Raw genomic sequence first — 23037 nt, forward strand, 5'->3', positions numbered from 1 at the left:
GATGACAACTAATTCGATGAGTATTTAAAAAAATTAGAAAAAAACACAAATTTTTCAGTTTTAATTTTTTATCTGAATCTATTTTTTTTTATTGCTTTGATGTGTGGACGAGCTCACAGTCCACCTGGTGTTAAGTGGTTACTGGAGCCCATAGACATCTACAACGTAAATGCGCCACCCATCTTGAGATATAAGTTCTAAGATCTCAGTATAGTTACAACGGCTGCCCTACCCTTCAAACCGAAACGCATTACTGCTTCACGACAGAAATAGGCAGGGCGGTGGTACCTACCCGCGCGGACTCACAAGAGGTCCTACCACCAGTAATTTTAATACAAAAAAAACATTTAATTTATTCAAATACAAAAAACGTTTTATTTAAGTAAACATCTACTAGTATAATAGTACCACAAACCATGCTGATTGATTGTGAAATGGTATCACAATTTTGAAAGATGATATTAATTAAGGATCATACAGGGATCACAAAAAACATCCGCTCAGAGTTACCTACAACGATTTGTTTTCACAACAAACCATGTTTTGAAAACTCCAACAATATAGGTGAAATCTATTACTTAAACTAATGCATGACAATTAATTGTTGACTATATAAGTATCTATCTGCTATTATAATACTAAATTCTTTTAAAATTGCTAATCTTTACTGAAAATCAATTATTTACATTTGCATAAAATCTAAAAGCGCTTGAATTGCTGCAGCGCAGCTGGATTACAAAATCCGTACGTCAGCCGAGGGCAGTCTCTAGCGTTAAAATTTTGCCACCAACAGCAAAAATTCGTTTCGAAGTCTTTAATTATACTGTAGCTATTATTACATAACCAAAGCTACACACATTCCTGTGCAAAATTTTGCTAATATTTTTCAAATTAATTGAAAACTGCTGCTCCGTATGTTTTAGGTTACTTGTGGCGACATCTAGTAAGATAAACGAAAACGCTCTACACGAAAATATGGCGAAGATGAACAACATATTTAATGAGCTTGGTACAGTTTGTACATGGAAGGAAATCCATTAGATGTCTGATAGTAGAGAGGCTTATTACGAATAAACGTATAAAGCTCGTCACAGAAGTAACTATAAAATTATATTTAAAAAAAGATAAGTAATTAAAGTTTTGTCTTTAATACTTACATATTTATTTAAATTACACTACATTACTAATTACATAATTTATAAACCACCAATAGGCTTATTAATTATGTATAATATTTATTTTAGTAGGGTATATTTTTATTATTTCGGTATAAAACATTATTTATACCTACCTACCGAATAATTTCATAAATTTTATCAACTAGATAAATAATTGACGCAAACAAGTAGGAAAATAGTAATCAAAATAAATGTAAAGAATGCTTACAAAATAATGGTATAAAATGCAAAACAATATCAACAGTATTCGTAATTCATTCATTGCATAGCTTATTAACGATCTTTATTGAACAATAAAGCCCAATAAGCATCGTTGATTGATTCATTGAGTTCTGTTCTGTTATGTCTCTTATAAATAGATTTTTAAAATGTAAAACAAAAAAGTGGGATTTCTTATTGCTTAGACATGTGAACGAGTTCAGGCCTCTTCTGGTGTTAAAAGGTTACAGAAAATGCGATGCCGCTACCAATTTAGAGACACGAACTAAAGGTTTTAATATGATCACAAACATGTAGTTTTCGATACCAAGGCTTTAACCTTTCCTTACCGTTTTAGAAAGGAATAAAAAAAGCTGTGTTAGTGGTACTAGACAGCTACTAAGAATTTATTTCATCATAGGAATATGGCATCAATATTTCAGCATTATCGGTTCTGTAATGAGTTAGTCATTTACAAATAAAAATGCTGCCACCCAAGTCACGATCTTACCGTGATAGGTAGTTGTAGATCGTCGTCGTAATATCGACTATTTTATCCTTTCAAGAGAAAAACTACAAACTTTCTTTACAGTAAAAACAGTCCGAACCATTGGATTCGAGGTAATACTAGTACTCAGTAATCCGAGTATTTTCCTGGAACCAAGTACCTATAGCCTGAGAACAGTAAATAAATATGAATAAATAAACAAATATCCCAATAAAAAAGTCCAATTTATTACTCAATATTACATATTATGTACATTGAGTAGTGTTCTAAATTAAAAATCAATTAATATTCTACGTGCTATAACGTTTCTTACGCCTTTTCCCCGTTAACCAATAATTACGTTATAACAACGTGCTATTGTCAAGACTATAATTATCATGAATCAAATATTAATCACCGTCTACAATTTAAATTTGAATTTAAGGGTGTTTCTTTATTTTATAATAAGTACGTTTTTAAAGACATTGAAGGCAAGTTAGGCAAGCGCTGTGAGCTCTAGTATCCGAGTGGTTTAGATAAATCAAAAGAAACGCGAAATGTCTGTCTGATCAAAGCTAAAAGAAAACAGATTCATACATATAATGTAACATTCTCATTAATAAAAGACACAAACAATGTAATTTTTTTTATATCTCTTTTTTTCTTAGATTTTTTGTCCATCCACAGATAATATTTATGAATTGTTTTACTTAAATTTAACTAATCTCTCTTCCCGCTGCTGATATAAAAGATGACTAATAGAGATTCGCCGGAGAGTCAGTAGCAAATTCTTTGAGTATCTAGTATATTAGCGTATTGCGATTGTCAACCGGCATTTACTATTGGTAGAGCATATTGTAAGCCAGCACGGATAAGTTTCACTATCTTTCCTATTCCTGTCACATAGCAGTCATGTGTTCCAATTTGAAGGGTGAAACGGCCGGTAGGTGGTGGCATTTTCTTGATACCTATGAGCTTCAGTAATCACTTTACAACAGGTGGATCGTAAGTCGACTATCCCAGCTACGCAATAAAAAAATTCCAATGGACATAAAAGTTTCTTGTCATTATGACAGATTCAAATTCAGAATTCAAAAAAATCATAAGATTTAGAAAAATTATTATTATCAATCAGTAACTATTAATGATTCCTAAAAATCCAAACAATACCTACATGTCTTATACTTACGTACAATGCTTCAATTACCTAATCTATGTACCGAATCACGGAAATCTATGCAGTATCTCGCACACAATGTTTAATTTACGTAAAACATGGTTAATATTGATTAGCGGCTAATGAAATTTGGACGTAAAAGCTTTGTTTGTTCTCGAAATTCTGCAGGACTAATTTTCGCCCTAGACAAAGGAATAGATAAGAGATAAGAAAACGAAAATGCAAACGGTGAGACGTTAGGATCGGCTCTTATTAGGTATATTTGACCCTTTTTATCAATTCAAGAGATCAATTTCAGTTGACCAACTAATAAGTAGGTTTGTTTACAAATCGAACTGTCTGCATTTCATAGCCAACAATAAAATTTTAAATTGTGATAGTTTCTTCGAGAAACTTTTTTTTTATTGCTTAGATGGGTGGACAAGCTCACAGCCCACCTGGTGTTAAGTGGTTACTGGAGCCCATAGACATCTACAACGGAAATGCGCCACCCACCTTGAGATATAAGTTCTAAGGTCTCAAGTATAGTTACAACGGCTGCCTTACCCTTCAAACTGAAACGCATTACTGCTTCACGGCAGAAATAGGCAGAGTGGTGGTACCTACCCGCGCGGACTCACAAGAGGTCCTGCCACCAGTAATTACGCAAATTGTAATTTTGCGGGTTTGATTTTTATTATACGAAGTTATTCCTTCACCGTGGAAGACAATCGTGAACATTTATTATGTACGTATTTCATTAGAAAAATTCGCGGGATTCGAACACCGTTGCATCGCTAGGGATTCGAATGCACCGGACGTCTTATCCTTTAAGCCACGACGACTTCAAACTCAGAACTTCTTCTTCTTCTGACTCTTAGTTCACATTGTGTGGGATCGGTGCAAAATATTCTCTTATCATGCCGCATAGGGATTTGGCCTGTATTTTATGATCGGCTTACCTGCCTTAAGTAAAAATCTAAGCTCACAATAATAGATTTAACCACGACGTATGCAACTTTATTTTTAAAACTGACATAAATATATGAATGCTCTAAAACGCTAATTCTAAATCGAATAAGTTAAAAAACAGCTCCAAATTGAAAATAAAAATTTGTACTCAAATTTGGAAAACTTAAATTTTTTTTCATAATCAGTGGCTTTATAAACACTAACATACCCACATACCTTCTTAAAAAAACAAGCTCATTTTCAACGTCCTTACTCGTATATATGTCTGTATCAAGCTCGCATCTTTTGATCTCAACACCGTAGGAAGCACAATTTCAGTAAGTGCCTCTTGAAGATATTCGTGACTTTTCCGTGAGCGGTTAACGTGTTCATACTCGGAATTCGGAATTATGATAAATAAATCTCTTTTAGTTCCATTAAAATGTACTTAAATTTAGACATTAAAGAAGCGGAAAACGTCAAGACAAAACTGGAAATATCATATTAAGAAATAAACAATTCAGACTCGTTGTTGTCTCTAAGAAAACTAATTTAGAGAAAGATCACACAAGAGGAATCACGCGATAGTTTTAAATTTAGATAAATCAGTTAATTTATTCTCTAAACAAGTACGGAGTAAACTGTATTTCACACCAAATTAAAATATAATAATGCAAAATGCAATATGATAAACTTCAGATTCACATGCCCATACACACACATACTCAAACAATCATACACACATTTTTACTGGTGGTAGGACCTCTTGTGAGTCCGCACGGGTAGGTACCACCGCCCCGCCTATTTCTGCCGTGAAGCAATAATGCGTTTCGGTTTGAAGGGTGGGGCAGCCGTTGTAACTATACTGAGATCTTAGAACTTATATCTCAAGGTGTGTGGCGCATTTACGCTGTAGATGTCTATGGGCTCCAGTAACCACTTAACACCAGGTGGGTTGTGAGCTCGTCCACACATCTAAGCAATAAAAAAAAAACCCGTTCTTCGTAAGCTTTCATGAGCTGTTATGGTTGTTTCTGTAAATGAGAACACACCGTATCACTAAATTAAACACAACGGTTATTAATAAACAATTACAAATTACGGCGTCAATCACGCCCGCTACTGGAAAATCACTTAAAAGCCTAAAATGGCTAACATCGTAATATTTCAATTTAATACTGCCAGTTCATTCGTTCGATCAACATGGTACGACCCTGCAGATATTTTGCGATACATTTTATTCTCTTACGATTTCTTGGTTTAGGGTGGTGGCATCATCCCCACGAAAATAAAACTAGGAATTATCCCGGCCTATACTTGTACTATTCTATTTTGACACAGCTGGTTTGGGTGGTCGGTTTTGTGGGACTAGAAACAATAGATCCTTTTGTCGGTGAGAAAGATATGGATCGATTTATGTTCAGTCTCTCGTTTGTCATTACTCACGACCTGACATTGATCAAACTTTACATATTTTATTTTCGAAATGAAGAAATTCAAGACATCGTCCGCACCATTGAAATAGATATATATAGATATTATCAAAATGATGACAAAATTCGCGCGACGGTCAGAATTTCGCGAATTTTTACTGCAGCTTTCCTTTTCTTTGGTTGGGTGACGATAGGAAACGCAAATATTTACGGTATCGTACAGGATCTTCGTTGGAAAGACATCGTAAAGAATTTAAATGAGACGACATCTAAGCCCTTAAGAACATTACCGCAACCGATTTTCATACCGTGGCCGTATCAGGAAGATAAATACTACATTCTGACATTCATTCTCGAAACAATGGGCTTGTTGTGGACTGGCCATATTGTAATGACTATAGATACCTTTATCGCGTCTGTTATTCTGCATATGAGTACTCAGTTTGCGATACTAAGAGAAGCAATCGTAACCGCTTACGATCGAACAATGATCACTCTTTCTGAAGGGGCTTTACAAAGTGGCGTTCTTTTAGAGAACACTAATAGAAACGAAGAAAATAACCAGATATTTCTTGAATCATTCTATTCAAAAGAGCATATTGAATCTGTATTAGAGAGTACACTGTTAAGTTGTATTCGGCAGCACCAGCTTCTAATTGGGTGAGTCTTAACAGTATCCAATTATAAAAGTAAAAGGTTTTTAGGCGGTCGTGACCTAAAGGATAAAACGCCTTATGCACTCGTATCTAGCGATGAAGCAATGCCAATGTTCAAATCACACAGGCAGGTACCAATTTTCGTAAGAATATAAATATAAAAAGCCATGAAAGACGTCCACGATGAATGAATGTCATACGAGTACATATCTCTATATATAAAAATGAATTGCTGTACGTTAGTTAGTTTTTTTTTTTATTGCTTAGATGGTTGGACGAGCTCACAGCCCACCTGGTGTTAATTGGTTACTGGAGCCCATAGACATCTACGACGTAAATGCGCCACCCACCTTGAGATGTAAGTTGTAAGGTCTCAGTATAGTCTTGCTAAAACTCGAGAACGGCTGGACCGATTTCTCTAATTTTGATCTTGAATTATTTGTGGAAGTCCAGAGAAGGTTTAAAAGGTAGATAAATATGAAAATGCTCGGAATTAAATAAAAATCAAATTTTTGTTTTCCCGTTGATATGTCCCCCGTCGGACGGATTCCTTTTGTTTGTTTTAAGTTTATTTTATACAAAAGTTTGGGTCTTTTATTTATCGATTGAGACACTACGAAGTCTGCCGAGTCAGCTAGTATACATATAGAAAGCTTCTTCACAAAAGACGTCCACGATGTATGAATGTCATCGTTTAATAAATCGAATTCGAAAAATTCGAAAATATCAAATATAATTACTCCGTACTATAATTAATTGTGCTTTGCAACTGCAATTTTTATTTAATTAATTTAATAATGTCATTTTGTTGTCCTCTTCATAACATTTTTTTTTAATTCATGTTCTTTTTATTTTTTAATATATTTTACAATTTTGTGTATTGGTCGGTCTGATGCTGGTGTGCGCGTCACTCCGCACGTACCGGCGGAAGATCAGCGCCGCAGTACCGATTGTTTCGTTACTGTTAGGCATTGCTGAGCCGGTAACCGTTTCCAAGCCTCACTATTTTGTTATCTTTTTTTATATTTTTTGTACTTAATTTATGTTTGGAATAAATGTTTATTATTATTATTATAATAAAAATCAAAATCGTAGAATTTGTTAATTTACGACCGGTAGGGCGCATTGTAAGCCCGCACGAGTAGATAACAACTACTCAGTATATTTTTGCTGCGGAGCTATCATGCGGACCGGTCTGAAGGGTGAGACATCCGGGAGCTCGTGCTCCTACACCTGCATATCCTATAAAAATTAAAAATAAGGCCATAATATCGACCATCCACATACCCGTCTTTCAAGATTTAAATTCAAATCAAACCAATTTATCGATTTTAAATAATCATGAAACTAAGATAATTAACGTTTTAATCCTCATCTTAATATAATATAATCATAATCTCAAAATGACTTTAACTTGTTTGTTTGGTATATTTATCCTTTGATGTTCTAAAAGTATTCACGGACAACGTGAAAAATAAGGTAAAACATAATCTCCGTACATTGTTCGTTTTATTCAGTCTCGTGACGTTTCGTCATACATATTAAATTAAACGGGGGGAGTATTGTTCTCTTTTGTATTCAAAGTATAAGTCTACGAACAAAGGTATCTAAACGCCTAACACAACTCAAAATGCTCATGTTGTATTCAGCTCTGACGTTTTCATCTGTGTATAAACAGCGAGGAAGGATGTACGGGTAAAAGTTACTGCGATGCAATACTCATACATTTACTGAAAACCAAATTACAAACACAGGTATTATTTCATAATATAATGAGAATGAAGATTCAAAATGCGTTCATATGAAATTTGAAGCTTTTTGTTGATTTACTAAGTACAAGAAAGCAATGAAACTTTTTGTTAGTAAATTCTGACTTGGAATAACTAAGATTCCTGTATGGCCATAAAGGACAGTGAAATTAGTTGTACAGGCCAAATAGAACTGGGCTACGAGCCAAAATACTTTAAAAATAACTATTGTCTCGCTATGTTTCACTGACTGGAAAGTAAGTCATTCACAAAATACGTAAAACGCAATTAACGTACGGTAACGTATTTTAATTAACGGCATAAAGTCGAATAAAATTATTTAGTAATTAACCATTCGAATGTTGCTATGCCTCAAGTTAGAATAATATTAGTCAGTAATATAATAGGCTTTCATTTACATTTCCCGTTACTAAAACGTATTCAAGTATTCAATCGACAGGTGCGGGAAATGATAGGACGTATCCTGTAGCGCAAAAAATGTCAATTCACAGCCAATACGCAGGCAATAAGGGGTGGAGTTGTGTGGTTATGACAACCTGTAATATCTCAGGATTACGACTTCAATATTGTCACTCCTTTTGCCTTTTTTCCACTTAGGTCAACATAATACAGGCCGTTTCATATTCACCTTTGAATAAAAAAATCATCTATTTATAATGAGTAATGCATAAATATTCTATTCCATTCAAAATACCAGTACGTGTTTAATAATTTACAATTAATTGTAAAACATAACAGGTAATACATATCTTCTCGTTTAAATAGATTTTATGAAGGAATATCATCTATTTGTACTTTAAAATCATAAAATGATTGGAATGAAACAACAATTTTCATCAACTTTGGTTCATATCAAACATTAATCACATTTAACCAGCTGACATTGAACGCAATTATATTGTTGATACAACAATAATTGATTCTGAAGTACACTCATTAAAGTCAAACACTGTATATACGTACATTCAATGGGTTTATTTATTTTAGATGTGTGGAGAAATTCTCCAAAACCTATTCATACGGTTTCATGACGCAACTTTTGTCTAGTATGGCCGGCATCTGCGTGGTAATGGTTCAAGTTTCGGTAAGAAATGTGTATTAATGCTACCTCGCGCCACCTAAATAATTAGATTCTGAATTGCATTATTAGGTTTTTTTTTTCTTAGAAGTTAAAATTTTATCAATTTAAATAAAACTATTTTTTTCTTATTGCTTAGACGGATGAACGAGCGCACGGCTCCCCTCGTGCTGAATGATTACCGGAGCCCATTGCCATCAAAAATGTAACAGCCGCCACCCACTTTGAGACATTCACGCCGAAACGCTTTATAGTACCAACTCGTGCGGACTGACAAGACGCCCGAAAATCAGTTGTACGACTTAATCTCGCATTTATTATTTCAAGTAAGCTGCCAGGTCTCAAGATCCAACTAGCTTTTTCTGTGTGAAATGAAACATAAAAGTCAAACAATTTAATGGAAAAATAAACGGTAATTAATACGACATTAAAATGTCGATGAATAACGCCTTTTCCCCCCGAAGCACGATAAGTGTAAAGTATACGAAACGCCAGATTTAATATTATGATAATAATAAACGAGAGATTAAACCGTAAAAGTACTTTTAATTAAGTCTACGACTCGCGAAAACATAATTTTATCAATTTAATATCTACTATCAAACAAATGATATTTAATGATTCTATTTCACAGCAAGACGCATCCAGTTTCAAATCGGTCAGGCTTGTCACATCTTTGGCTTTCTTTTCGCTATGGTCATACAGTTGGCCATACAATGTTTCACTGGCAATGAACTGACTATACAAGTATGTTTTTTCTCTCTACACATTACATTGTCTGACTACAGCTCTTAACGTTTTATTTGCTAAGTCCACATTCATTATAGATTTGTTCCTTTTTATCCCAACATCACCAGGTGATAAGGCTCCCGCTGAGTTGCAAGAATTGGAATGCTAATTTGATTTTATTTGTCTCATAAAACAAGTATGCCTGTGGGTTGTTTGGATGGCTTATCGAGTCATACAATCCTATCACAATATTATTTATTTGTAGTTCATTTTAATTTTTAATTTTTATTGATTTTCTAGGCAGACGAGCATACGGCCACCTGATGGCGAGTGGTGACCGTCGCCCATGGACGTCAACAATGCCAGGGGCAGACTCAAGCCGCCGCCTACCATTATAATTTAATGAAAACACCTACCTTCTTAAAGTAGAGTACAAAAGGCCTTTCTTTTTATTTTATAAAATCGGCCATAGCTGCGTAGCCCCCTATAAGTAAATCAAGTTTTTTTTTCTTAATCAAACACCACAATTTCATTAGCCTTTTAAGTAAGACATAGCCATGTTTTAGGCTTTAAGTGAATTACATCATTGTATTATATTGTTTGATATATTGAATTAATTAGCGTTCTATTCATGTAGGTCACCATTTTCAGTGTGACTTATGATATTTTATGTTATGTTAGTCTGAAATGTGCAGGCTGAGAGAATCGCGGATGCAGTAATGGAAAGTAAATGGGAGAAGATGCCAGTGAGACTGCGACGCCTTCTCTTGGTGACGATGATGCGTGCCCAACGTCCTTTGCACCTTACAGCTGCTGGATTCGCCTATATCGACAACACTTGCTTTCTCTCGGTACACTGTTTGTTTTATTTACTGTCTATTACTTTACATATAGCATAGAACAGTCTGGACGTTACTTCAATAGCAAGCCAGTTTTTCATTTTATTTTAACAGCTAAAACCGCCTTTTCCGTTGTTCGAGTTTCATTTTTGCTGACAGCTTGTTATTTTAATTTTATTTATAAATTCTTACATTGTAGCTGAACTTGCAATATCTCGCCAGCATTAAACAGCAATTAAATTAATAACAGCTTTCTTGCTTAGTTTTTAATTTAAATAGTGACGTCCGACAAATGGTTAGCTTTGGGGGAACTATGTAAAGACATTCGTCTAGTTAGGTTTTTTTTTATTTTTATTTTTTATTGCTTAGATAGGTGGACGAGCTCACAGCCCAACTGGTGTTAAGTGGTTACTGGAACTCATAGACATCTAAAAAACGTAAATGCGCCACCCACCTTGAGATATAAGTTCTAAGGTCTCAAGTATAATTACAACGACTGCCCCGCCCTTCAAACCGAAACGAATTACTGCTTCACGGCAGAAATAGGCAGGGTGGTGGTACCTACCCGTGCGGACTCACAAAAGGTCCTACCACCAGTAAATACCTACCACCAGTAGGTCTGTTATTTGCTTATTTAATTAATTAATTTAAAATGAAAATCTTATTTATGTATCAATTTAATTTAAAAAAAAACGTTCACAGATCCTGAAAGCAGCTTATTCGTATTACGCAGTTCTTAGTCAGAAACAAGGCTGAGTAAATCAAACAACTCAATGGGCACAATTTTTTTATTGTAATGTCTTCACCAGTTTTTATTTCTTCTAAATCGCTTATCTACAATATAGAAATCTAGTCTATCACAGATAATTTATATAGATATAATAATTTAAATAAAAAACTACGTTATTTTAGTAATACCCTTACTGACTAATATAAGTTGTATTTTTTTTTTTCCTCTGACGATCAGAGTTCTGTGATCTAACTTGATGACCTAGTTCCAATTGTTTTTTGGCAATAACAATTTCAATGCATTTCATGTTTAAAACTATTTCATTAACATAAATTACTCAATGTTTCCTAGAAATACTTTCTAGTAAATATGTTGTATGTATTGTTCTCAATTCATATACATATAGCTTAAACAATAACCGTTAGATAAGATAAACAATACACAATCTCAATTGTTATTAGTAAGCGTCTTTTTGTTCTGCGTTTTTTTTTGTTTGTTTTAACGAATTAATATCAAAATTAATTGTATAATCGCAATCAGAGTTCTAAAAGAGGAGGTTTGGGAGTTGTCGAACGGGACCTTTCAGTTGTTTTAATGCTGAGAACGGTCATTTCTTCGCTCCTGAAAAATAAATAGACACTATAATTACACATTCCCACTGTTCTTTTCACTATACCGTCTAGAAACACAGAGATAAAGATACACATTTTAAAATATATACATATATACATACATACGTAGCATTTTACCTATTATAGTCGTTTGTAACCTAAGGAGCTATTCTAACTAATCTTCGACCGATAGCTGAGCATCTGAACTCGACCTGAGAGAATTTCTAACACTGACCCTAATAAGAGCAGTGCTTCGCAGAATTTTTTTTTTATTCTTTTTTTTTATTTTTTATTTTTTATTGCCTTTGTAGGCAGACGAGCGTACGACCCACCTGATGGTAAGTGGTTACCGTCGCCCATGGACTTCAGCAATGCCAGGAGCAGAGCCAAGCCGCTGCCTACTGCAAATACTACCACCGGATCGGAATCGCGTGGAAGATCCAGAGAAAAACTCAGAAGGTTACATACTAATGTACAACTATTGAACACGATTTGTTTTCTAACAAATTTGAAACAAACTACGTACGATAAATAAAATATGACAACGTTGATGACAATGAAACGAATGCAAGAAGAAGACATTAACTTTTTTTTTTATTGCTTAGATGGGTGGACGTGCTCACAGCCCACCTGGTGTTAAGTGGTTACTGGAGCCCATGGACATCTACAACGTAAAATGCGCCACCCACCTTGAGATGTAAGTTCTAAGATCTCAGTATAGTTACAAGGGCTGCCCCACCCTTCAAACCGAAACGCGTTACTGCTTCACGGCAGAAATAGGCAGGGCGGTGGTCCCTACCCGCGCGGACTCACAAGAGGTCCTACCACCAGTAGTTTTATGTTTTCGATACGAACCTGTCTTCGCCGGTATGCGCTGCGTTATAGAACACGTCTGGAAGTGGCGAGTCGTGTTGGCTCAGCAGTGAACTACCGGCTCTGGGCGAATGCGGCCCGTGGGTCGCGTACGGCGAAAACGGCACCGCAGCACGTAAAGCTGCTAATACTAATAGCATCCCACCTAGAAACGAATTTAAAGAAAGCTTTTAATCTCACAAAATTTATCTACCAACCATTGTTACTGGTGGTAGGACCTCTTGTGAGTCCGCGCGGGTAGGTACCATCACTGTGCCTATTTCTGCCGTGAAGCAGTAATCCGTTTCGGTTTGAAGGGTGCGGCAGCCTTTGTAACTATACTGAGACCTTAGAACTCATATCTCAAGGTTGATGGCGGCATTTACATTGTAGGTGTCTATGGGCTTCAACAGCCACTTAACACCAGGTGGGCTGTGAGCTCATCCACTTAACTATACAATAAACAACAAACGCTTGATTAAACTCGAAATTAACACTCGCGGAAATCGAAGAAAAAAAACTGTGTAATACCTATGATAAAACAGATCGAAGGCGAAAAGGAGACTAACCTTTTTTTTTTTGACATTAAAAAAAATAAAGGAAAAAAATACTGACCTGCTACTGTAGACAGTAAAGTTAGATTGGCGAACAGCAGTGCTGTAGCAACGCAAGCGTAAAATGGCGCCCGTGCTCGACCGCACGACCAACGCATGAAATCCAACACCTAAGGCCCATCGTATATTCGCCGCGTCGACACAGTAAGTCCACGAATAGGGCGGCTACCCACATCGTTTCAAGGATCAGGACGGTCGCCGCACCTACCCTGGAATACAAGGAAATAATTGACTTACCTTGTTTCATAAATAGAGCTTGGTTTCTTGAGAACAGTAATTTAAAATACAAAGAAAACGTATACATTTTTCTAGCATCGAAACAGCGACCATTTGCTAAAATTTTGTGCATTATGTCAATTGAATAACTTTACATGCGAAAAACAATGTCGTAATTATATACACTTATGAAAACTATTTTTTTAAACAAACTGTTATAATATATATAATATAGTATTTATATGTTGAAATATAAATGAAAACTTTTTTTAATCTTGAACAGGCTTTTATTAGTTTAGTTTGTATTAAGTTGTAATGTTATGTTGAAAAATTTGAACGTTATTTTCGACTTCAAAGAGTTCGATTAACATAAGAATTTGAATCCGCATCAAGGAACAATAACAATACTAAAAAGTTTATATCTTCACCCTAATATACCTCGCCAATATCAGTAGCTTAAAAAAGTTGTAATTCATTTTTAGCTCGGTATGATATTTCTATCAATTTTTTGTTTTTGAACTACTTAATAATATACTTAGTCGGCCATAAATACTGTTACAATTAAAAATAAACAAAAATGAATGAATGAATTTGGAATCTGTCATTTTTTAGGATTGCTCATTGAGTTTTATCATTTTGGCGCCAATACATTGTACAATATTTTGCGATATTAAAATGGAGTGGGGTGATAAAGAGAACCGAATCGCTGTGATTGCATTCCACAAAGTAGGTATGGAGCCAAATGCAATTTTTAAAACTCTCCATACGCTTGGTATTAGTAAAATGTTTGTGTACCGGGCTATTAATAGGTGCAATGAGACCTCCTCTGTTTGTGACAGAAAAAGATCTGGCCGTCTACGTAGTGCTCGTACGAAAAAGGTGGTCAAAGCAGTAAGGGAAATAATTCGAAGAAATCCTGTCCGAAAGCAAAAGATTTTATCTCGGGAGATGACGATAGCACCTAGAACCATGTCGCGTATTTTAAAAGATGACTTATGACTTGCAGCCTATAAGAGACGTACTGGTAATTTCTTAACTGATAATTTAAAAGAGAATAGGGTGACAAAATCGAAACAACTACTGAAGCGGTACGCAAAGGGAGGGTATAGAAAAATTTTGTAAACGGATGAGAAAATTTTTACAACTGAGAAACATTTTAACAAACAAAATGACCGTATTTATGCTCAAAGCTCTAAGGAAGCTTCCTAATTAGTCGACAGAGTGCAACGTGGCCACTATCCGACTTCAGTGATGGTTTGGTGGGGTATTAGCTATGAAGGAGTGACTGGGCCATACTTATGTGAAAAAGGTATCAAAACATCGGCACAAGTATATCAAGATACCATTCTTGAGAAGGTAGTGAAGCCCCTTAACAACACCATGTTCAATAATCAAGAATGGTCCTTCCAGCAAGACTCGGCGCCAGGTCATAAAGCTCGGTCTACGCAGTCTTGGTTGGAAACGAACGTTTCGGTATTCATCAGAGCTGAAGACTGGCCGTCGTCTAGTCCCGATCTTAATCCGCTGGATTATGATTTATGGTCAGTTTTAGAGAGTACGGCTTGCTCTAAACGCCATGATAATTTGGAGTCTCTAAAACAATCCGTACGATTGGCAGTGAAAAAATTTCCCATGGAAAGAGTGCGTGCTTCTACTGATAACTGGCCTCAACGTTTAAAGGACTGTATTGCAGGAGTATTAATGGAGACCACTTCGAATAAGCTTTTTATACTTTAAATTGTTTTATATTTATGTATTAAACTAACACACTGTAAAAGTAATAAATGTTATTTGCAATAGATTTTTTTTTATTTTTTATTGTAACGGTATTTATGGCCAGACTAAGTATTATTAGTCAATGATATCGGTGATCTTATGCGCCACGGTATTTTATTAAGTTGGCAACCAATTTATTTTAATGCCCTTAGAAATTAAAAGAAAACATAATATGCAAACAAAACTATTCAAAAATGTTTGTGTTATCGGGGCCTAAATCAAAAGGCTACGTTCTTGCATGCCGAGGTTTTATTTATTTATTAGTCTTGCTAATAAAAGATTTACACAATACAAGTGTCGTTAAAAAGACTAATAAACAGTTCTTAGCACGCGTATTCTTTATTGGATAAAATAGCGTTCATAGAAATACAGCTACGCTAATATAAATTAAGAATAAAGTATCACATCAAACAAAACATAAATACAAAAAAAGTAGATATAAAATTTAAAACCTGAATCAATTATAATTAACACAAAACCAAGGCAAGCCTCAAAAACCAAGAAGAACTAAGAAAAAGAAAAGGAAGGCCTTATAATAAATTTATCCGAACAAAATTTTAATATTTTAGCAGTGGTAATTAATTAGATTTAGCGGTTTTGATTTTTATTACACGAAGTTAATCCTTCATCGTCGTTCGTAACCCATTATTATTGGAATGTATTTCTGTACTCAGTACGTTTTCTTCTACCCGGTATAATGGCATGGGAAATAAGAATTTTTGTATCTAAATATAGATATTTTTTTTATAATAACATTTGATTGTTAGTTATTTCGTTTTATTACTGAAACTGATTTAATAGACGAACAAGGATATTCAGATCATTTCGAATCAATGAATATTTAACGACAACTTTTAGCCATAGTACAGGTATGTAATGTACTTACAGCAAACATCTTATTGTGTATGTTGTGTTGTTATCGACAAACTAACAATAGTTTGACCTTTGGTGTATTTGCCAATTGCCTTGTATTTTCTTTAGACAAAAGTTATAGTAATTTACAGGAATTCTTAAACGTACATGCGTAGAGACCTTGGAACAACGTAGTTTCAAAATATTAGCAGAGGGGATGACGTCATATAATTCGCTTTAACGTCATTACACGCCTAACTACTACTATATAGTTACCCTGAGTTATTACCAAAAAAGTCATCAAACTAGTGTTTCATGACTTTAATTGTTTATTTAAAAAAAGTACTGCCACATCACAAACATTTAACATTGAAAATAACTTAAACTATTTAATTTATGGCCTGATGCATTTGACAATAATGGCGTACATAACATTGGCAATTCATTCAATTCATCAATTTTAGAAGCCATCGAATGAATATTTATACCGCAAATTTTACTTTTTATTTATCCTCTTAATTCATGGAATCTGATATACAGATAAAGAGCCTTTAATAAGCAAAAACAAAATAGCATCAACGTGCCGTGATAATAAATCATTAATAGAATTTAATAAAAACCTTAATTAAGCAAATACGTTAATTGAAACTATTTTATTTATAGCGTTAACTTCAAGCGTTCCCGGAGTATTACAGAAGTTTGAATTCGATCTTGCATACAAATGGCTTAATAAATGAGTTTCAATATGTTAATGGAACAGGCGCCTTCGTAATCTACGGACGTAAGTCCGATATTACTTCCACATATAAGTGGAACAACATCCTGTGATAAAATTATGTATCTCGTTTCGTTCCAAAACAAAGAAGACTTAAAACTGATACGGTCTCATCTCGAATTATAGTATCTGAGTTTCGCTGCCCAAAAGCATCTAGAACAGTTTCAAAGGGGATTTTTTTTTCTTTATTGCCCTTGTAGGCAGACGAGCATACGGCCCACCTGATGGTGAGTGGTTACCGTCGCCCATGGACTTCAGCAATGCCAGGGGCAGAGCCAAGCCGCTGCCAACCGTATACATAACGAGAGTTCAATTTCAATTTGATTCAAAGCTTGTTTTTCAAATTAAAGAAAATATGGGTTAGGTAAAGGTGATATAACAAGTCTCATGAGTTTATAAAAAATTAGCGAAAACTCTACAAAAAACTTTTAGCTTTCAGCAAAGACGCGTTTATTACGCGATGCCGTAAATGATAGTTTAATATTAAATGACGGACTTACAGCAGTGCCGGCGCAACCTCGAATTGAAGGACAAGCAGTTCAGAACCGGCTCCGCTCATCACTGAAAATAATGTAAAATTTTATAAATAGTTCAATTTGATTCGTTAAATCGACGAGATATTTTTTTAAATCATATTTCGTTCGATTATTTTGTTATTAAATTAACTTACAGTATATTGTATATCGTCTTCTCGCATTGAAACTGTATAATTTCAAAACTTCTTAATTTTACAGGAGTGTTTTAAAGGTATAACATGTAATATTTTTAATATTAATCATATTTGCAACATTAATTTTTAATTTTTTACCAGTTACATTATCTGTCTTTTAAAGTAAGATAAAATTATGTATTAATTTTGATAATAGTAATCAAAATATAGGTAAACTAAAAAAACGTAAAACTAAACTACGCTCTTTTGACATTATTTATGAGAAAAATACTGGTGATACCAAATGTTTACGAATATTAACTCAATTTCGAATATTTTTGGAAACTGTACACTTTTAATACGAAAAGGCGATATATGCAGTTTATAATAATAAGTAGCGGCGTAGCCACACCACTACCATTGGTAACCACTTTCTATAAGGCGAGCCATATTCTACGTCTACTTTTGCAAGAGATGTAAACAATGATTAAAAATCCTATGCCAATTTTACTAGAACGTAAAAAAAAATTATGCTGCTTACCCTAAAAAATGTTACGTTTTGTTTTTTGGGGGCTATAATCAAACGGTTTTATCTGTTTTTTGCGATGTGACGCAAAAACTCATTAAGTTATTTCGCTTCTGAATCCATAGCAGTTTAAGTGATAGTGTATCGAACTCACGTTTCTAATCAACGAATCCATACTAAATCACATTGTGCTTTCCGGGAAATTTTGTTAATTAAATGTCGATATTACTCAAAGTGACGTGCGTGTTTAAAATTTACACCGGTACAGTACAGTGGTCGCAAAAAGTTTCGAGTGTGTGTTCGATTTGTATATAACAGTCGTACGTAGAAACATGTAAAGTAAAAATTTCGCAAACCCTTTTCGGTAGGTACGTGAAAAACATGCAAATCTCAGACCGCAGTCAGGGAAAGCACGCCGGAATGTTTTTGTGGAATGTAGATTAAAATCGACGCGACCGTATTTGCTCTCTGTGTGCGTTGGCACTGGGAATGAATATACGTCATCTCACTTTTTAATACGATTCCTATTAAACTAAAACATGTAAAATTGCAGATATAATTGGCAATAATTTCGAAAAGGGCACATGTCGCATATTTTGTCAAATACATTTTTTCATATACATGTAGTTTTGAGACTTACGTACACCCATTTTATAATAATTCCAGTAATTTTCAATTGCTAATTAACACTAAAATAGATCTCAAAAGTTAATATTTTTAATTTTACACTGCTTTAGAAAAAATCATTTTTTTTCATTTCCTGAACATTTTACATTTTCAGAGATGTGTCCTTTTCGAAATTGCATATTTAATTATAAAAATTAGATTTGTTAGTAAGACCACCAGAAGTACCATTTATTAGGATTGGAAATTAAACGACTCCAAGATACATAATTTTAATTTCTATACAACATAGCTTTCGTGCGTCATTTCAATTTTATTGTTGTTTTTTGGAAGAAGCAGAGTTATGGAATTATGAAAGATATTTAATATAGAACAGCATAGAATTGCAAAATAATCTGAATGACTAAATTACCGTAACCAATAATTAATTTACGTAAATTAAAACAATAAGTGTACAACATCAGAAACTTGACTGTCGCTGCCAGCCTTGCGACCCTTGAGAGAAAAGCACATTTTAGGTATGTACTATAGGACCAGAAATACATATAATAATAAATAGTGTATACAAAATTAAAACTAATCTTTCGTCACGGTCATCCCCGACCACAAAAATTGTAAGCTTTCGTAACGTAGGAAACGATATAATAACAATAAAAAACGCGAGATTAAACCGTAAAAGTTGTTTTAATTATATCTACGACCCCCGAAACCATAGAAAATTACTTTTATATGTTTAAATGTAACACATATATGAGCTAAACACTCCGACCAGTAAACACGTTTGTTACACAGACAATGACCTGATACTGTCCGATCTTAAGACTTCAAAGACTTCAAGGGGTATAACGGCAGCATCACACTTCAAAAGAAAACGCACAACTACATGGCGGTAGAAATAGGCAAAGTTTTTTTATGTACAAGTGACGGGAGATAATATGCTCTACCACCAGTTATTACAAAAATTTGCCGTAATTTACCACTTTCATTGTATATTACACAATGATTCCCTAACACCCCATTGACTTTCTCGCCGGATCTTCTCAGTGGGTCACGTTTCCAATCCGGTGGTAGATTCTGCGAAGCACTGCTCCTGTTAGGGTCAGTGTTAGCAATACCTCCGGTTTGAGCCCCGAGAGCTCACCTGCACATATTTTTTTTCCAACCTAAGCTTGTAGCCTTTAGAGGCTATTTCCGCGTAACCTTAACTAGTAGGTGAGCTCATGGGGCTCAAGCCGGAGTGATGCCAACAATGACCCTATCAAGAGCAGTGCTTCGCAGAATCTACCACCGTATCGGAAACGCGATCCACTGAGAAGATCCGGCGAGAAACTCAGTGGGCTGTGTCTATGGGTTAATTCGCTCGTCGAGCCCTTCGTCGCAAGCGACATGTTCGACGAGGAAAGTAACCGGTGCTTGTGGTACCTAAAAGCACCGTTAATGGATCGGGAGGATCCGTAATAACGTGTTTTGGGCGACGTCGACAGTTTACCATTCGGTCTACAGGATCGGGTAGTCACCTACACGCTAGGGTAACGCTAATATAGCCTCTCAAGGTTATAATCATAGGTAGGAAAAAAATCCTTAACAGTGGACACCTGCCAGTTGCAGTGTTTCTTCGAACAATTTATACCTGCTCATGGAATTTGAATCCCGCTATAATCACATCGCTCAATACGAAATCACCGGGCATCTTATAATTTAAGTGTTCATACCGTGTCCGTGGAAATTTTAGATGTTTTAATTTTTGTTTACTTTTACGATCAATTTGTTACAAAAAAGTTATAGAAGCCGGTTGATGTCTTGATCTTGAGATAAGCACCTCCTTATCATTTCATTGTTGACTAGCGGAAGACAAGAAATGATTACGGTGCGTCGTGATACATTGAAACAAATACAAGGTCATAATTAACATTACGTCAGCCATTTAAAAAAAAAAAAGCACGTTAAAAAACTTAATGCTGTATGAAAATCTAACTCCAAATTATTATTATAATATTCATGGTATGGCGACGCTGCATTGGTTTTATATGAAATGAATTTTAATTCTAGTCTAAAATAATATACAAGAAGTGTAAAAACGAAATAAATTCAAAACTGAATTGCGTAGAAATACTAATAAAAACGGTTCCCCAAGTATAACTTTATAAATACGTATGTACTCCTTAAATTACTGCTGTATGATGTTTATTACATCAATCTCAATTACTCTTCCTACTATGTCGGTACGATACGTATCTAAGTTGTATGATTAGGTTTTACATTACATTTCACTGATCTTATGCTAAGCGTGAATATTCTTCCGCGACTTTGGACAGGCAAATCAGGATAGAAAGTAGTGGGAAGGTATTACTTAGATATGATAAGAAATTATGATGGCAGGTGACCTTTTAAGACGGTATCTTAAGACCCGTATCTTCTAATTGATAGAGAAAAGGGATATGAGCATATAAGACCCACTAACCAACATTATTTGTGATACATTATATTTCAGATCTTTGGTATTAGACACCGCTGAAATATATATTAAAATTTGTTAATAAGCAGTCAACCGTGAGTGTTCATGAATACACTACACGCTATTGATGGTTTTAGAAAAATGAAACCATTATGGTTTGATAGATTCTCTTTTTGAACTTGCAATCGATAAGAGGCATCTAGAATACCTGGCGTTTGGGAGTGCGTGTGGAACAAAACTTCGAAGGCCTATGTTGAGCTTTGGACCTACGTGGGCTGAGAAACAGTCGCACCGAAATGAAGTTAATAATGACGCGATATATTCAGAACGCATTTAGGTAAGGCTAAACATAGAATTGTATGAGTTTTACGTACATATGTCCAAAATAAAACTACAATATGCGCCGGGACTGCGCTGAATCAATCACCAATCTAATTTACTTACATTTCACGATCTAATCATTGTAATCGCTAAAGATGTTGCATAAACTACGTTTTAAAACCAGTCTTTGTGCTTTCAATGCTTGAATTAAAAACTGTGAAGGATAACAATAATTAAGACCTTTTTTTTTAAACAGCGACTATAGCTTAATGCGTATTTCAATAGATTAGTTAAGATTTAGTGTAGAACAATATTAATCAAGTCGTAATCATAAGTTGTTGTTGTTGTCCTAGGGTAGCCGCTTGGAAAATAGGGCCCTCACAAGTTGTCTCCACTTTAACCTGTCTTGCACTTGCTCCTTAACAGTAGTATCTATACTAATCTATACTAATATACTACAGTGGTTTTTACGAATGTTCCGTTATAACTACAGAAAACATGCATCCGATTGACTTGAAACTTGGTATTCATGTAGAAAATACACGTACTTAATGGATAGGCTAATATTTATATGAGTGTTAGACTCCCTACACCAGTTGCAGGGGCGTTAATGATGAGAATGTTTGTGGGGGTGAAAAATAATAATGTTAAATTTAAATGCCCAGCGAAGCGGGCGGGTACAACTAGTATTATATATTATCAGTAGCTTAGAATAGCTTCTTAAACTGAAAGAGTAGATAGTACTCACCCACTGCAGTAATAAGTCCCCATAATCTAGCAAGAGGCTGCAGAAGCTCCCAAAGTCTTAAAGCTAATGATTTATTGGGAGGTCCTGGTCCCCTTCGTGTCGGGACACGAATCGTTTTCTGAGGCTGAGGGTCAGCCTCACTGTCTGACTTCTCCAAGTCCACATTCATTATTACTGTCTCATACTAAATGTAAGAATAATGATTCTATCTAATGATAGTATTTAATATTTCAATTAGTAAAAATATTTTTTAAGAAACGTGCTTCGTTTACGTATGTTTTTGTGTTATGATTAAATTTGCAATTTTTCACGTATTATATGTTCGTTGTCCTTATTATAGTACTATTTAAAAGAATTAGCTGAGTTATGTAGTTATCAGTCAATCATGATTTTGGGTTTTATTATAATATATGTATAGGGTATTTAAATCAATCACGTTGTCTTTTTCTGTTTACAAATAATGCTCATTGAATCATGATAATCACTTTAACAGATAAGTATATTTGTTTGGCATCCTGCCCTGTTACCAAAAATATCTCACCACCTTGAATATACTACGTTCTATTTTCAAAATGTTGCACTTGTTTTCCACTGATTTTCCTCTATGGAAAACACAAACGAAATAATTTGACCAGAAAAAAATGAGGCATGATAACTTGATTTTATTGAAAAAATTGAATGTGCGTTATAGAGAACAGTTTTTTTTTCGCGGGAAAGCGTTGCGGGCGTACGGCGCGCACGTGCACCTTAGACTAAAGACTGCAGGAAACTGAGAAACGCTAACATCTCAACGCTGCATCTGCTAGATTCACAT

General features: G+C 34.8%; 1 protein-coding gene, 1 long non-coding RNA gene and 1 pseudogene across 3 annotated transcripts in view; 1 reads left to right on the top strand and 2 right to left on the bottom strand.

The window, feature by feature from the left end:
• The window catches only part of LOC149502331 (uncharacterized), a 134286-nt gene that overhangs the window by 75459 nt on the left and 35790 nt on the right, over positions 1 to 23037 (bottom strand). The window lies entirely within an intron of this gene.
• Or-60 (olfactory receptor 60) lies at positions 4989 to 11410 on the top strand (annotated as a pseudogene). The gene is made up of 5 exons (XR_016323561.1): positions 4989 to 6063; positions 8816 to 8912; positions 9541 to 9653; positions 10331 to 10486; positions 11177 to 11410. The product of XR_016323561.1 is annotated as an olfactory receptor 60 (transcript).
• On the bottom strand, positions 11249 to 23002 carry LOC114239767 (uncharacterized). The gene is given in 6 exon segments (XM_028170139.2): positions 11249 to 11825; positions 12671 to 12833; positions 13283 to 13384; positions 13387 to 13490; positions 17401 to 17461; positions 22224 to 23002. Coding segments are annotated over 6 exon segments (684 nt in total). The 5' UTR covers positions 22393 to 23002; the 3' UTR covers positions 11249 to 11740.

This window comes from Bombyx mandarina, chromosome 09, assembly GCF_030267445.1.
Source record: "Bombyx mandarina strain Sakado chromosome 09, ASM3026744v2".
NCBI classification, from domain to species: Eukaryota; Metazoa; Arthropoda; class Insecta; order Lepidoptera; family Bombycidae; genus Bombyx; species Bombyx mandarina.